The sequence below is a fragment of the Haemaphysalis longicornis genome, unplaced genomic scaffold, assembly GCF_048455015.1.
Source record: "Haemaphysalis longicornis isolate Haplotype H1 unplaced genomic scaffold, Haemaphysalis longicornis Haplotype H1 scaffold_6, whole genome shotgun sequence".
NCBI classification, from domain to species: Eukaryota; Metazoa; Arthropoda; class Arachnida; order Ixodida; family Ixodidae; genus Haemaphysalis; species Haemaphysalis longicornis.
The window spans coordinates 54824404-54842234 of NW_027526407.1; the positions used below are offsets into that span (position 1 = coordinate 54824404).

The window sequence follows — 17831 nt, forward strand, 5'->3', positions numbered from 1 at the left end:
GCTCCGCTTTGGCTTACTGCAGAAGCGCTCAACAGTAAGTTGGCGGTTAAAGCTCTGGGTAGATTAGAATTTATGAAAACACGACAGACTTCTGGGTTACAAATGCGAAGAGGCTTTTATGCAGCAGTTTTTCGGCGCGCGCGCTTCCCGCGGCGATAGTGTAGTGGATAAAGTGTCCGACTAGGCTGGCCGTAACGTTGGGCTGGCCTGGAGGCCGCAAGTTCGAATCGCACACGGGGCACTTTTTTTTTTTTTCCTTGAGCGGTCTTGGGCCATTTTATACAAAAAGATAAAATTCCGAAGAGAATTCGGCAGAAGAACGTGAAATTCGGCAGGTAAACTGGCTACAAACACCCAGTAGGTCTGAGTTCTGCTGCAATGGTTGCCAGACAACTGAGGCGGTCACGACACCGCTCACGTGGATAGAAAACTGTTTTTTGGCAACGAATAAAGGAGGCATTATTTTTAAAATATTGGGTTTGCAGATTTGCAGAATATTATACACAAAGAACATTGAACTGCGTTGAACTCTGGAATGTACTTCACATGACGTCATTCTAGTTGCGCTGCCGACCGCCCGTGCGCGCATAGTCGCTTGCGATGCGTCCCAAAACGAGCATTTCAACGGCGCCTCCTAAATTCCAGAAGCAATGAATTGTGAAAATATTTGGGATTTATGTTCTTAAAAGGTCGTTCAAGCAGACAAAATTAATCAAAGACAAATGCATTTTCTCTTCACGACCCCTTTAACGCCTTACATCTCTCATTTGATGGTGACTTTTTAAATGACCCTGGCGTCGACACAGAGGGCACAAAAAACCTGAGGGAGGCCGGAAGCTATCTAAAGCATGTCAGCCATGTATAAGAGATGATTAATGATCACCAAAGTTAATTACAGTGGAATCTCGATGATATGAATCTCGCAGGACCGTGAAAAATATTCGTATCATCCAAAATTCGTACGAACCAACACAGGCCAAAAACTTGAGCACCAAAAAAAGTTTTCGTTTATTTCTTTTCTTTTTTTTTTTTTGCGTGAAGAAATCCGTGATGTTCTTCTGCTTTTTTCTTAACCTCCGTGTCACCGAGCAGTCCTTTCTGGAGCGCGTAAAACACGGTGCTCGTGTCCTCGCTCATGGTGCACAAGCTCACTGCACACTGCAACACGTCAAGAGGATGCAGAGTTTCGCTTGTTGATGGTGCTAGTTCACTTCCGGTGCAGTCCTCGCCATCACTGACCAACTGCTGCTCCATCTCCTTCATCTCTTCGGCGATGCCCTCAATCGTGCGGACACCGCAGGTGGCGAGATCGTTGTCGGCAGTGATGAAATCATGCGCCGAGCAGGTCCCTCTCTTCATTAGCCAGTGGCTCTTCAAACCATGGGGACGCTGTCATATCGGTGCATTTAAAGAAAAAAGCCCTGCCTCATCCACATTGAATACGTCCCGTGCTTCCTACTCCGATAGAAGCGCCGGCAGAGTGCCAGTCATCCAGTTGCTCACCACTGAGTCATCCACCTTCTCTCCTTCGCTGCACACAGTTTTGTATACAAGACCATGCCGCTGCTTGAAACGGGGTGAACCCACCCGCTGGAGTTCTGAGAGCTTTCAATTCCAAGTGAAAGGGCAACATCGCCGGCTTTCTCCCTAAGCACTTTTCCGTCAATGTTTGCTCCAGCCGCAGTTGCTTCCTTCAACTACGTCAGGAGGACGTCTTCGAGTCTGGCATGCTAGGCTGTTTTGGCCTGTTCGACGTTCACGCCGAAGCACTGCCGGTTTTGCAAAATCATGTCCCATTGCCCAAATGGTACACGTCGACCGGCTGAGTTCTTTTGCCAAGTCGCTGCTCTTCCTTTTCGGTTTGCTGTCGACTTTATTCAGAATGTCCAGTTTCTCCTTGAAGGAAAGGGCTTTCCTCTTGTGCAAAATAGCTGACAGCAGCCTGGTTGAATTAAAGCAGTTCCACTCAATGTGAAGGCTGTCGGAAGTGCAGAGCAGTGATTTGCCATGATAATGGGCTGTATAGTGCCGTTATCCACTCCCTGCTACCACCCAACTGCATTTCAAACTTCCCGCCTTTGCAGTGCTCGCACGCCCCTGCCTGAAACTGCGCAGGCGGCAGTTCTGTTCTTTTTGTACTCACTTTTCCTCCCGCACGTGCCGGCCTTGCACTGCCACTTTTTTTTTCACTTGCCATTGTAAAACCAACCCAACGAGCGTTCCTAACTACTAAATGAACGCGGGCGCTGGAGGTTAATTACGTATATTTTGCCTCAAATGTACCTACAGTTTTCTTTGCGATGAACAACGGGGAGATGTATGACAAGCATCAGCGGTTGGTTCACCAGTTTTGAACGCTTATGACTATGTAAACCGCCTGGTTTTCAAAGCCTCTGGGTTACACTTCAATGGCAGAACGCCGTGTGGCTCTACTTGGGTCCAGCCAGCAAGCTACAACGACAAGGCGAGCCTCTAAAGTGCTCTGCACTTAAAACTTCGCACATGCGTCTCAGCAACCGAACATTCACCGTGAGCAGATGGCGGCAATGGTGAAGAGCAGCCGGCGCATTCAGAGGGCACGGTCCCCCACTCAAGGCCAATGAGACGCCAGCAACTGAGTGACGTCGCTAGCCGACTGCATCACTGCCTGCCCAAGCCCATCGAGGCGTTCTCCTTGGTGGTACGGCCATGGTAGACTCTGGGGGCGGCGCGCACTCACACAACAGCCCAACCGTTGCCGGTGAAAGAGTGACAAAAAGGGGAGGGAGAGTTGTACATCGCCGTCGCTTGCTCGCTCAGCAGTCGGGCACCTCGCCCGCTCGTTCGTATCATCCGCCTGGCCGCTCAGGCCCGTTCGTAACAGCCAAAATTTTGCCCATTGCAAACAATGCAATTTCGCCTGGACATCTCAAAAATTCGTATCGTCGCGAAATTCGTATCTTCCAGGAACGTATCATCGTGGTTCCACTGTAATGATTGATTAGAGATCGATAGTAATTATTGGTAAAGAGGGATTAAGATGGATTGTGAAGGATAAGTGATTGACAGCAAGTTTAAATGAATCAAGGTGAATAATGAGGGTAAAGTACAGTAGCTGCTGGGTCGATAAATGGATGTGTATATAAAAGGTTCCCATCACAATAGTTCACCAGGCTTTCACCTTAGAAGCATGCAAGCAGACTTTAGTGCCCCGAGAAACTTTTTTATAAAAGTAGGTGGGAGAAGTGCCGTTGCATTTGATAAATAAGTCTCGGATTGCTTACCGGTTTGTGATTTCATTTCTCCAATCAGGTTTCGACGTGCGCCACGGCTCCCGGGTGTTCCCTCCTCTTCGTTGGCTACGCATCCGGCCTGCTGACCGCCCACGAAATCAAGCTGACAGGGTCAAAGGTAGTTTGGACAACATCTTGCTCCTTTAAAAACAACTTCACCCGCCAAATGATGCAAAGTATTGCCTACGCTCGTTATAGCGGATCCAGCAAAAACGAACTTTTGGTCACAACAGACTGTTTCTGTTGGTTTGCTTGGTCCTCATGCATTTCAAGTGGAATCCACTTCACTCATAACGGACCTGGCTAGAGCAGACTATCGGCTACAGCAGACTAAATATCGGGCGAAAATTGTTTTGACTGAATGTTAATAGCGGGCTTTCATGGTGCTGGCCCCCGATATGCTTTTTCTTTGCCTATTTTGGCGCGGAAACTATTATGTCTGGCAGCATTGTTGGTGTAAAACAAGTCGTTGGCACAGCCAAGCCAGATCAGTGCCAGTGGTTGGGTTTTTTTTTCTTTTTTCCCCCCGATTACCTGCAGAGTAGCTGATTTCATTGTCGGATGAAACAAGCAAAATTAACGCTGTCGAACATGGCGACAAACAGGCCGACATCACCAGAAGTACAGGCCTCTCTAAGCAGACAGTCCGCTAAACTGCCAAGAACAAAGACCCTTCTGAAAAATGTGACTCCGGTGGGATTGAAGAACAGCGCTTTTACTGCGAAACAGTGTACCTCTAACCAGACAAGGAAATTTTTGTGTCTGCGTCAGCAGAAAACTCCCGGGCTACTACTGGCTACACCCACGCTACGCAAACAAACTGCTGGCACTGCCAGGGATTGAACTCGGGCCCGAAGAGACGAATGAAGCTAGAGCCCGTCGTCTTGCAGACTACCGTATTTATTCGAATATAGGTCGACCTTTTTTTTCCGAAAATGTGCTTAAAAAATGAGGGTCGACCTATAATCGTGACTGAAGAACCTCGACCTATAGTCGTGATCAAAAATGGCGAGCGCACCGAGCGATCCGTTTCTCCGTCGCGCCCGGCGCTCCTCAATTTGAGGCGGCAGCGCGGAGCATCTAGAACAAAGACAGGCAAGAAAATAAATGAAAAAATAACAAAACAATCAGCGTAAGAAAACCACCCACAGTCACTGCCGGCTATCGCGCATTACCTGCGGCCGAACCGGACACGAGCGAGCTGACGTACTGGCTAGAGAGCCAGATTGGCTTGGCTTGGTGTCTTCGGAGCCGCGGTAGCGGCTAGCGCGAGGTGGGGGTAAAGGTGACTTTCGCCACCTAGCGTAGCCACCTCGTGAACGGAACGGCGTTATCTGCTTCGCTCGCTGTCTCTACTATCTCCCGTTCTCCGTTTCATGCGCTTTCTTTGTGTTTGCTTCGTTGTGATTTCCGCACATAACGTTTTTCTCGTGCGCATTTCGCGATGTCACGTCGGACTTTAAGCGGCGGGTGATCCTGTTTGCTGAGAACTTGAACAACTGCGCCGCTCAGCGAGAGTTAGACGTTAATGAAAAGCTGATCAGGGGATGGCGGAAACAGCGGGACGAACTTTTTGCTTGTAGGGGACTGCGTCGTGCGTTTCGTGGCCCTACAATTGGGAGGCACGATGCTCTCGAGAAAAAACTCCAGCTGCACGTGGAAGAGGAGCGTGCGATATTCAGACCAAAGCTCAACAGTTAGCGCTGCGAGGCAGGATTGGCCGTTCAGCCTTCAAAGCCAGTCGGGGGCGGGGGTGGTAATGAACTGCGGCGCATGCGGCGCAAGTTCCGACGACGACGCAGTGTGTGGCTCCAACTAGTGAGGTGACCGCGTTGTAAATAAATGGGAGTTTAAAAAAGTTTCCTCAAGTTTTTTCTTAAAAGTATGGATCGACCTATAATCGAATATATTATTTTTTTTTTCGGCGACTTCAATTTTTAGGGGGTCGACCTATATTCGTGCTCGACCTATTTTCGAATAAATACGGTAAGCTATGCCCACACGTGGAGACAGGGGAGACAGACGGTGGTTTGGATTCAGCATCTGGGGAGGGGGGAGGGAACTTTTTGGAGGCGACTCATGAAACAAGAGTGAGGGGGAGGCAGTGAGAGAGATGACGCCGTAGCCGTGCATGCCGCCCTCCTCCTCACCCTTCGAAAGACACCCCTCTCTGTTTTCTTTTGGCCGTCACTGCTGCGTTTGGGCAGCGCTGTTGTGAATCCCAGGTAACGGCTTGCAAAGTCTCTGGTCTCACTCTTTGTAGAGCCACGTATGTGAATTCAAGTGACGCCTCACGAGTAATCGTTGTGGGTGTCGTTTGCAGCTTCGAGGTCCAACCACCTTCACAGCGTGCATTGGAGCCACAGTTTTTTTTAAGAACACTTATGCTGAGAAAAATATTAAAAGTGCCCTGTACATACAATGTTGACCAGCAAATGAAACAAGCACTGCCGCAATTCAGGAAAAGCTCGGCCAGCAGTGCTTGACTAAGCCCAATGGAGGGACCAAAGGTTGTCTAAACACCTGTAAAGGTTTCCAAAGCTGCTCAGTGAGCTTAAAAAGGCTAGAATATGCTTATCTCAGCTTGTAAAGCATGTATGAAAGCTACGAGAAAGAGTTACCGTATTTACCCAATTCTAACACGCACTTTTTTCTTGAAAAAATAGGCCCAAAAATCGCATGCACGTTAGAATCGGATACAAAACCGAAACTGCCGAAACAGCGGAAATTTCATCCCACCCATCGCCATCGCCATCTCAAGATGGCGCCAAAGCTTTTAGCAACGATTTTTCGGACGCAGGAAGCATAGGCGCCTAGGCTTTTCTATCGGCGTTCACACAAATCGTCAAATTGTTTCACTTGCGTGCTTGATAACAGCAATGGCAGCAGCGGCTCTCACGCGTTCAAAACGAGCGGTCGGCTGAAGAGTGCGGCTCTGGAGAAGCTCGAGGGATGGGCGTGCGAGGCGTGGGCCACGATCCCATCGACCATGGTTGAACGTTCGTTCAGAAGTGTGGCATCGTGAACGCGCTTGAAGTCACCGAGGACGAGATGTGGTCAGCGGAGAGCGACGAGGAGTGAGATGAGTGAGATTACTTCGGGAAATAAATCGCCCGTTTCTCTCGCATTCGTTTGTCTGGGTCACAAAGTCCCATGTGCGTTACAATTGGAGGTGCAAGTTTTTTCGTTTTTTTTTTTTTTTTTTTGCCAGGAAAATCGGGTGCGCGTTAGAATCGGGGGTGCGTTATGATCGGGTAAATACGGTAGATTCCTGTCCCAGCCACTGTGTACAGACCCCACCAACCTTGTGCTAACCGGATCGGGGCTCAGAAACACTCACACAGATGACCTCATTAATTCACGCCCAGCAGGAGCTGTGAAGTTTGATTGAATACAGCAGAAAATCGGGTTAACGTAAGTTGAAATGTGCAGTCTTTGAATCCCGGTGGGACCACTACAATGTGATCGTATTGTAGGACAAAGGCGGGTGGAACTAATGAGAATGGATTGAAATGACTCTAACGGGAGTTTGGGCTCTGATGTTGCTTTGTATTCCCTGTTTTACTCAGGTTGAGTCACTGCTTTGTGGTAACACTGGGCTTGCTGTGGTATACCCGGCGTGTTTAAAACTGGGCGTGTTGTTCCGCTTGCTGTAACAGGTGGAGCACCCATCACGGCCAACATGCCTCTTAGGTCACACAGACGCCATCACAAGGGTCGAGGTTTGCACGGCCTTTGGCCTTGTGGTGACGACCAGTCGGGACGGGTCCTGCATAGCCTGGGACCTGAACAGGTGACGCCCCCTCTGCTGATGCCATCGTCACGAACATCGGGTCGCTGGAAGGATATCGTGATTAGAGTGCTGTTCTCTGTTGTGACAGCCTGAAGGGCTTGTGGAATAGAGTAGGACACTGCTGTGTGTTCGAGAGAATGGCACTTCAGTAGGTCTGCTAGGCAGTCAAGGATGGGTTTTTTAACACGTGTGTCCGTTGATACTGAGTTTCAGTTGTTGTTTTTTATTGTAGTAAATTGAATAACAGCAGCGTGGCCTTCGCTTGTTGCAAGCAGAACGGGATGTGAATATGGAATGGCCGAATGAAACAGGCAGCGCAGACGAAAGGAGACGGAGAACACAGGGGAAAAATAGAATGGAGAATAGCGGTGCGAAATTAATTGATGAGATGGTTGAAAGGAAGTGACAAGTGCAGGTGGGAATTAAATGAGGAATTGAAAATAGGCAAAAGTTTGTTATCTCAAATGCTCTGTAAAGATTTACATGGCTTTTCTTGATTTAAATGGAAATAGTGGAGTCTTGTAAAGAGGACCTAGGTAAAAGTGCTATTGGTAACTGCGTGCTTCAAAAGACGATACTTTTTGATGGTGTTCATTTGGAAAGGTTTTCAAAACTGAACCTTTCAACGACATTTGTCTTTGAGCGAAACCGAGCCTTTGACAAGTACAGTGGAATCTCTTTGATACGTTTACGTTGGGAACCGGAAAATAAAACGTATTGTGCGAAAATTGCACTACCCAAAAAGGTTAAAAAGAGAGGGAAATATGCATACTTCGTGAGCAACTGAATTTTTTTAGCAGCATTGACGTAGCTGGTCAATTTGTGCTCCACGTCCTTTTTTTTTCGACACCCAGAAGTAAATTCTTCTTACACGCAAAATAGAAGCTACCGGTAGTTTTTGCTCCGCTGGACAGAGTTTTGTGCGCCGATTTGTGTCGGGGTGAAGCCAGCCGCCGGACGCTTGGACGTCCTCAGTGTCCAAGAAGAGCGCGATGTTGTCAACATTGTTGTGTAGGACTGACGTTCACTCCTGCCGCTCTAACTTCCTTGAACCGTGTGAGCGGGACGTCTTCACTCCTTATGCTTCACTCCTTGTGTTTGTTTTTACACCAGGGACGAAAACTTGCAGCTTCTTTCGAAGTTCCTCTTTAATACTGCTCTTAAAACAGCGTCCTTTAATTGTTAAGTAATCTGCGTGAAACGTGTCAGTCTTGCAGCTTTTTTCCCACTGATCTCAAATATGACATTATTTAGTGAGTCACTCAATTAGTTCCAAAGATAGCTTGAGATGATTAGTCATTTTTGGAGGAACAATAGACGAAACAGTGTTAGCTATATAACTGTAATGTTCATATTTTCCAATACTACTATGAATACTGGTGAGTGCAATAAGACAAGCGGTTTTTTGATGCACCTCTTTGAACTAATTTTACAGCTCATTAAACTTTGGTGGCACCAGTGGCAAGGAACCATTTCGAGTGCCCATTTCAAACACCAAAGTTTAATAAGCTGTAAAATGAGTTCTAAGAGGTGCATCAGAAAACCGATTTTTTTGTGTAAAATATGAACACTACAGTTATATGACCAACACTGTTTTGTCTATTGTTCCTCCAAAGACGACTGATCATCTCTAGCTACCTTTGGAACTAATTGAGTGACTCGCAAAATAATGTCATATTTGAGATCAGTGGGAAAAAAGCTGCAAGACTGACAAGTTTCACGCAGTTTACTTAACAATTAAAGGACGCTGTTTTAAGAGCAGTGTCCCCCTTAATACAGTCGAATCCCGCTACAACGAACTCCGCTTCAACGAAATTTCCGCTTCAATGAAATATTTCCAATTCCCCATCAGTTAGCCGTAGAAGTCAATGCAACTAAGTCCTCGCCACAACAAACTATTTGTCTCGCTTGCTTTCGCTTCAACGAAATTTACGCTCATTGGAACACTTGTTTTACAATAAAATGAGCATAACGCCAGTTATTTGTAACTTTCTATACGTTCAGGACACTTAGTTTCACCGAAAACTTGCGCCACGTGTGCACACCACCACCCAAAACAAAACAAACTCATAGGCGGACGCCATTATTTGCTGGTGATAATGATGTAGCTGGCCCTCTTTACATGAGGCGCAGGCCGGTTCGCCAAGCCGGAGCTACAGCCAATCCGTCTCCAGTTGAAATCGCGCGAATGTGCTCCGTTGCTAGTGCGGCGCCGTCATGTATGCGTTGTGAGCAGCTGTCCTTGCCGTTTGCCTTCTACTATTCTTCATAGCCAAGTCATCCTATCTTACTCACGAGCGCGCGGTCGCGTTTAATGCAAGCGCGTGCATCTTGCCTGCCAAGGTCAGTAGCTGCCGTGCCATAAGGTAACGGCACTGCTCCTGCCACAAGTGAGAAGACGGCTTCCGACGGCCTAGCAGCTATCTGCAAGTAATCAGCTCGGTGGACCAGCCTTGTTGTACAGCAATACGTTTTGCGCCTGCATTTCTTCATTCCCCCCCCCCTGTAACGCACTCTTTGCATGCAGGTAAAAAACAGATAACCATTGGTATGTTTGCTATCCGAATAAACATGACGTTATTGCGTGTCACTCCTTTTTCTAAACATTGTATTATGCTGCCAATGATGCAGAAACATACGGGGCTATTTTTCTGGCTTTTCCGTGGTGTGTTGGGGCAGATTTCGCCTCAACGAATTTTCGCTTCAACAAAATTTTTTGCACGTCCCGTCAATTTCGTTGTAGCGGGATTCGACTGTGCTGGCAGACCGAGCTCGCTTGCCAGGTCCACGCGCTACCTCTTCTGGTTGCCTTTGAACTTGTGTACAATTTGCTCTTTTTCGTATATTATGAGCACCTTGCATTTCCTTGACATTGTCACAAGCCTGGCAGCACCACCGCACACGGCAACAAGGCAGAAAAACAGCAATAAACAGCGTGGAAATCCGAAGCATGGCGAGCAGTTGGGAAGGGAAATCGCTTCCTGCTGAGAGCATTGCACACATTCTTTGATTATTATGCAGGGTGGTGCGACGATAATTGGAACCCTTTAAAAATTTCTCCTGAGCGAACCGCTACTCTGTTTGCGCTCAAACTTGCCACGAAGGTCGCAGTTTGTGGTCTATTTTGTTTGATACCGGCAACAACGGCGGTGCTTACCTGTGTATTCTGAAAATAAATAAAAAAGTTTTAGCATATGGGAAATTGGTGGCCGATTTGGACGTGCGAGCCAGTGCAAGTTGATTTTGGAACGACGGCGCCACCTGGGGTATGCAGAGCGAAACGCACGTTTGGGATTCACGGTAGGAAGGAGCCAAATGGTGCAGCAGACGATCAGAAAATGCACCTAGGAATGAGCTAGCAGACGATCAGAAAACCCGGTTCTCGGGCTCGCATGTCCAAATCAGCCACCATTTTCCCATAGGTGAAAATCGTTTTTATTTATTTTCAGGATAAACAGGTAAGTATCGTCGTCGTTCCCGGTGTCAAACAAAATAGACCACAAAATGCGACCTTCGTGGCAGGTTTGAGCGTGAACAGAGCGGCGGTTCGCTGAGGAAAAATTTTTAAAGTGTTCCAATTATCGTCACACCACCCTGTATGTTTCGATAGATGATGGAGTGCATCGCCTGATGAGGCAGCAATGTTTTTGTTACAAAGCCGGTGCTGCCACAGGCTTAGCGGCTCTGTAACGTGGGTTTGTTGGAACCACAACCTTGGTTGAAACGTGGTTTGAATGTAGTATAGCGAAGAATACACTCAAGATTCCCAGAAATGTCGGTTAAGATCCACATCCCCGGTTGCATTAACCAATATTTGGCAAAGTTGTGATTGTATTAAATGGAAGAAAATGAATCATTTCTGGTGGTCGTCAGCCGGTAATAGAAAAGAAAACGTAATAGGCCAAAAAAACGTGTTATGCTGAATCGTATCAACGAGATTCTACGGTGCGTAGTGACAGACGTGTGACAGCAAGTAACGTTTGAGTCTATTTAGGGTATTTTTTAGTCTATTTTTGAGTCTATGTCCCGCTGTCTTTTGCTGCAGGCTGGAGTACGTTCGCACACTGGTGAAGGGGAGCTCTCCCATCACACTAGCCTGCATCAGCAACACACTCGGAGACGTGGCCACTGTACAGACCACTGAAGGTGGGTAGTACTGTGTGCTCTTTTGGTCATCTTTGCTGCATTCTGATTGAGGTCAAGCTCGCTGCACTGGACAGTTTAGCGAGGAAAAGTGACATTTTACAGCTTTATATCATTTACTGGAGCCTGTGTCTAAATATGTCCTCAAAGCTTCTTCCCTGGTTGAAAGACGAAGTCACGTGAAGGTACTGTAATAGATAGCTCACGACTAACCAAGTGGTTCTCACAGGACAGCTTGCAAAGCCTTCATTATTGCAACAGGAGGGAAATCTGGGCCCGTTGGTTCGACTTTGTTTCGACAGCGCAAAAATACCGAACAAGACAGAAGAAACGCATGGGACCAATGCTGGCCCCATGTGTTTGAATGCCTCTATCATTGGCAGCCATAGTTTACAATATTCTTCGCAACAAAGCCCATGGCAAGCGAAAAACGAAAATTTTCGTGTGTGCGGGGTGTTGGCAGACACCGAAGATCCCAGGGAGGCTCATTAGTGCCCTCCGCTTTGGCACGCCTCAAACGCCGCGTGCTGGTTCAGAGCGGGAAATTCGAATTTCCAGTTTCTCTCTCTGCTTTCGATGCAGGCTCTGAGCACACGCGCGTTCAGGTGCACACCATCAACGGCGCCCGTGTGGGCGAGCTGAGTACGGACGTGGGCATTGGCGCCATCTGCTACTCGGCCGCACCCGAGGGCACCTCCATCAACGTCCTGGCCGCCGGCTGCGCGGACGGACGCATTCGGTGAGCTCGCTAGAGGGCTTGGCAGTCTCTCTCTAGGTGCATCATAGAGTTTCATACTAATATATACTAGAGGGAAATCTGGCGCCACTGCCTAGGGGAGCCACGCTTCAGCAAGCGTTCCATCATGTTTCGGCCAGGCACGTTCCACTGGTCCTTGGCATGGCTCATGAACAGGATGAAAAGTTGGCTCTGGCTGCAAAAAAGCAACAATATTACTGCAGAAGGTTAATAAAATTTGTTTTGTTAATATAAAATTGAACCGCCTAAAAGATTAATTTGTCAGTGATTATGTAGAAGCTTCATGCACGATGAACAAGAAAAATATGTTGCCCTTTTTTGTTGATTTTGTCTTCGAGACAAAAACGAAGCCTTATGGCTAGCTAAGCCAAGTAGGCGAGGAACGTCGCTAGCGGCAATGGCGCCGCCCATGGCGGCATGCGACTGCAGCGACAGATTTCCCTCTAGTATACATTAGTATGAAACTCTATGAGGTCCATAGGGATGATTAAGGGATAGATGATGGTGGTGATGGAGGATGATGGAAGAGGCTAAATGGTACTTTAAAGGGGCCATGCAGACAAAACACAAGTTTGGTTCATCTGGAAGATTGCCTCGTTAGAATCATACTGACACCACTTTTAACGTAAGCGTCACTCAAATAAGTTATATAATTAGGAAAAAACGGCAGCATCTCCACTCCGTGGGTGATGGCGAGGGTGCGGAGTACGGGGACTTGAAATGGCATCCAAGTGGCGCCCCGAGTGACATCCGGTTTGCGCCCCGACCACCTTTCGATTTCAGCCGTGAGTTGCACCTTGATGATTCATTCCCTAAATGAAACTGCAACTCACGGCTCAAATCGAATTTCGCTTGATTTTTGCTTGATGGGGGTGTGCGCACGGATGGACGCGGAAGGACATTGGGCGGTTCTAAGGTACTCCGCACCGTTACAGGCGAGGGAGTAACGCGTTTGACTCTTGGGTACTAACAGTTGTAGCCCAATGGGTAAGACGACTGGCACTAGCACTGTCTGGTCTACCAGACACAGGCTCGAATCCTGCAGGTGCCTGTGTGATTTTTTGTGATTGTAAATGCTTGCGCACGGACGCGGACGGACATTGTGCGCTCCTAAGGTACTCTGCACCTAAAAAGGGAATGGCCATGCTAGCCCACTAGCTCATTTCCCGCAACAAAACCTATGACGTCATATGTGCCAGCCTAGGAAAAGCAAACGCAAATTAGTCAGGGCTTACAAGCTTGCCAAACAAGCTATTTGCGCTTAAATTTAGGGCACATACTTTTTATACGCCTCGAGCTTCGCGATCGCTGCGCCGCCTGCCGCCGTTTCTCCACGGCGTTGACGGGATTTGCGCTGCGTGGCTGATAGGGGCTCGTCGGGCTCGTGCAGTGTTTTAGTTCTGTTTCGCTTATTTTCGCCTTTCTTCGCCCTAAAAAAAATTTGTTATGGTGACGTCTTTAGACAAAGAGTACGTTTAGGTCTTTTAAAAAGCAGCTGGGTCTTAGAGTACGCGATCGCCTGCTAGAGCTATCCGCGGACGTGGTTCTGCGCGCTTCGTCGCCGCTCTTCCGGGCGTCGGCGACGGCAGCAACATATCACCCCTGTCACCTCCAAAACATCAGGCACAAATGAAGTCCACTGCCGCCTCGTTTAGACCTGATACTGGCACAATGAGCGGTTGGCTTCATTTTGCAGCGTGGACAACGAATGCGGCTTCGTTTCGAATATATATATACGTCGCAGAAAAATATGTTTCGGGGATGTGATTACCCAATCCCAGACAATAACTGATGAGCCTTTTATAAGAATATAAACCATGCGAAAAGGTTAAGTATATTCCAAGCCTGTGCGTCGTTCAATATGTGCCCACACACGCCATATAGCAAGAACCAAGGCAAGTTAATGAAACCACGGAAAAATGAATGCTGTGCAAGTGCGGAATTAAGAAACATAATAGCTCTAACGGAAATGAAAAAAAAAAAACAGTGCAGCTTCTGACATGCTAAAGACGTTTGTCTAAACTTAAGCCAGGTAGGGTTCACTATAGCAACTATACACGAAATGCACTGCTATTTCGCGAGACATCGGGGGGGGGGAAAGGGGAGGGGAGGGGGACTCTGTGTACAAATGCGGAGCGAAATCAAGCAACTACGTTTTAGTAATCACACACACAAATCTCGCGTTCACTTTCCTTGTTTTTATACTGCAACGAACAGCTGATCGTACGGCGGACTCATTTTTGGAAGTATACAGGGTAGGCTGTTCAACAAGCGATGAAAGGTGTCGTTAAAAGAGTGTGGTATGTGATAAGGTCCTCTGATTTCAGTTTCTGCTTCATTGTGCACGCTCCCTGTGCCATATGACGATATTTCGAAGAAGCATTTAGTCGCGGACGCGGATTATATTCTAAGCCCGTCTCCGCGCTGCTAGCAGATGAATGTTTGCGGGCGCTCACCTCACGACAAGACGTCTCTGTCGTGTGCTGATCCCCGAGTATAATTATGCATTGTCTATCGTGCTTTTGTTGAATATTCCCTTCCCGAAATTAACACAGACCGGCTTGTAAATGGTGGTGATCAATATCGGAGGTATATTGGCAAACGTAACTGGCGTGCTGTCAGGTATGAGTGCTCCGCTGATTATGTAAGCGCACAAAACCGATTTAAATCGTAGTGTATAGCCGTAGAATGAACATCTGAGGAACCGGTGGTTACGGAGAAACTGTTAGCAAATTCAGGTTAGTGTAACTACAATCGTCTCCATCATACGCCGGTTGCGCGACGCTGACCTGTGACACACGCCTGGCGCTTATACAGACGGAATATACCACACTAAGATCGCGTCAGAAACATTTACACTCTCGTAAACACACCTCATTTGCGAACAGAATGACTTCTCCACATAAACATGGATTTCAAACGCCCGCAAAGGCTAAATCTCGGTCGTGAACATGCCGCAAAAGCAGCGGCGACACTGGGGAGCGGGACGCGGACTCCCGCGGCTGCTTTCGAAACGGGCCGCTAGGGGGATTTCAGTGGCGCCCCTACAGCCCGCGCTCGAGGCGTATAGCAGTAAGAATGGGAGGGGGGGGGGGGGGGGGGGGGTGAACAGTGGAAGTTACAAAAGTATATGTAAACACAGAAGCATTGATGTGTACTGTTCCTGGTACTGCGCACACTAGGCTTGTTTTAGCTGAACAGCACTGCGGCGCTTTGGAGTTGTCTTACATGACACTGGCTGATTGGCATAAGCGGCAGTGTGTTACGTGACCCTGTTTGTCGAGTAAACACAGTGTTTCACGAAATGATTATTTTCTACCTGAACAAAAACAAGCCCGATACAGAAGCGGTCAAAAACAAAGCAAAGGCAGACAACGACCTGCCGCGGTATGGTGGCGCCATCTAGGTTGACTAATGGTAAACAAGGCTCCGCAGCACACCAAGTTTAGCTTGAAGACCTGTTCTTGTGATGTCATTGCAGACGTCATAAAGACACACGATTTGGCAGGAGAATCAAAAGTTTAACTTAAATTGATTAATTTCTCAGTGAATGAAGCATTGTTTGCTTCCGTACAAGCACTGGGGGCACTATAAAACACGAAATCTTTCGTATAAAACAAACTTGTATTTTATCTGCATAGCCACTTAAAGGGACACTGTGGGGCTTAAATAAAATGGCCGCAGGTAGCTTGGCAGCAACTCTCCACGTGTCTAGAGATGTTGGTGATGATGATGGAGAGATGATGGAAGAGGTTAAATTTTCCCCCTGTATGTCAAATCGGTTTGGCTTCTGTCTGCCATTGCTGTTACCTTAAACCTTACTTGTGTTGCTTAAAGGGACTCACTGAAGTGTGAAAACAAAATTTACTTGTGTTGTTAGGTTACAGAGTTAGCAGTGCAAATGTATGGCTCATTGCAGCAGCAGTTGTTTGGTAATGCAGAAAATGTCACAATTATCAAATCAGATGTTGTCATTCCAGCAGCAGCACCAAACGCTCTCCACCTTGCGTGGGGAGGGCACATATTGGACGAGTGCAGCTTAAAATGTGCCGTGTGGATTGTTTATTACGATACGATAGCGTTGGGGTAAAGTACAGTTGGCTGTCCTGCTTCGAAAGGAATTACAAAATCACTCGTAAGATGCCCCTAGTAACAACGCGGTGTTTAATTAACCCTTTGCGACACGCATTAGGATGTACCCATTAGAAAAATTTGTAACTGCCTGTGTATGCCTGTGATAATGAAAATTTCATATAAAAACCATAACATAAACTCGATCTCATAAGTACTTAATAAATTAGGTTGTGTCTTAATCGTAAACATGCTATCGTAAACGTGACCACCGTTTCCTTTCCATTGCTACAACAGAAAACGTATGCACAGAGAGAGAGAGAAACTCTTTATTAAAGAGGAAAATGCAGAGAGGTTTGCCGACATGAGTTCGCCGGCATGCCACTCTGCGGGGAAAGGAGGAGAGGGGAAAAGGTAGTAAGTGTAGTGAAGGAGAGGAGAGTAGTAGTAGAGCAAAAAATATGATCCTTCTTCAGGGTATTGAGTTCAAAGGTTCTTGAGATGGAGGAACGACTACAATTTCGTGGACACACCAATGTCCTGGAGGAATTCGAATAGTGCGGACAAGATTTTGCGCTGAGCGGAGGGAGAGGGCCATGGTCCAAGTACCATTATTGTGATCTGTAGCCCTTGTATACTAAGTTACCATTTCAAGTTTTGTGTTAATAAAGCTTTTAGCAAGATAGAAAAGGTAACATTAAGAACACCTACTTGATGTGCCGTAGAACGCCGAGGTGTTCATCTTGCTCTCTTGTTTTGGTAGAGCATTGGTGGATGGTAAAGGCGCGGCATTCATGAGATGGCAGTGCCGTTCCTTAGAGTGAGAAATCTGAATGCTGGCTGAGCAATTCCAGTTTGGATGGCGACCATTGTAACTCACAAAAATGCCCTTAAAAGTCGCGTACACAATTTGTATTTGCCGTGTCGCCAAGAGTTTGGCTGGACTTGCATTTCTAGGTTTCCTCAAGTTTGCCGATTTTACTAAAGTTTCGTTGTTGCCTGTGAGCTTTTCTAAAAGTAGGGTTTCAGCTGTGCTTACCACGAAAGGTGCCCTAACCACCAGCATCTAATATCATCGTCATCACTTTGCGCAGATTGTGGAGCTCGTGGGATTTGAGTCCCGTGCAAGACATTTACTCGGACAAGTGCACTTTCCCCATCATCAGGTGAGCAGTCGCTATTGTCGGCGTCATTACGCACTGTGTCTTGAACATACTTCAAGGGGCCTTGAAACAAGGAAGGTTCCCAAGTGCAGTGGTTTTGACCGTCCCGGAGATAACCGTTGGCGCACCTCTGCAGATTGCGAGCCGCCGGACCACGAGTTCTCTGGCAGGATGTTGTAGCGATTATCATTATCAACCGAATTTTGCATCACCGGTGAATGAGGTGGCACGCAGGGAGTAGTGAAGGTTCCGCCCATGTTGCACCGGTGGTGCACGACCCGGGCTTCTTCTGTCACCATATTTGTTGTACCAAACATTTAAGAGCAACTGTAACTCTCCCCCAAAATAGAAGCAAAGGAAAGTGATGACGACCCTGTCTGAAATTTCAAAAAATCGTGAAACAGCAGCAGGTACCAAAAAAAAGACTGGGAATAAATACTGTAGTTTCGCGCGTATAACCCGCACCCCCACTTTTAGCCCTCCGGAAAAGAAAAAAAGATCCCCGCGTATCGCTCTCACATTTGATACAGGAAAAGGCTGCACCATAGCTACTGCTCAAGCAACACATCGCATACTACGTGGACAGAAAAAGCGTATATTTAGCAAGTAGAATACACTGATTACAAGGCGAA

General features: G+C 47.3%; 1 protein-coding gene across 5 annotated transcripts in view; it reads left to right on the top strand.

Moving 5' to 3' along the window:
* Positions 1-17831, top strand: part of Mv (lysosomal-trafficking regulator mauve) — a 118690-nt gene that overhangs the window by 98562 nt on the left and 2297 nt on the right. For 4 of the 5 annotated variants that reach the window (XM_077674380.1, XM_077674383.1, XM_077674384.1 and 1 more), the window contains 5 exons: positions 3292-3390; positions 6932-7065; positions 11111-11211; positions 11791-11947; positions 17131-17202. In XM_077674380.1, coding sequence (XP_077530506.1) covers positions 3292-3390; positions 6932-7065; positions 11111-11211; positions 11791-11947; positions 17131-17202 — 563 coding nt within the window. The remainder of the gene's footprint in view (positions 1-3291; positions 3391-6931; positions 7066-11110; positions 11212-11790; positions 11948-17130; positions 17203-17831) is intronic. The other variant, XM_077674382.1, reaches the window with a different exon arrangement.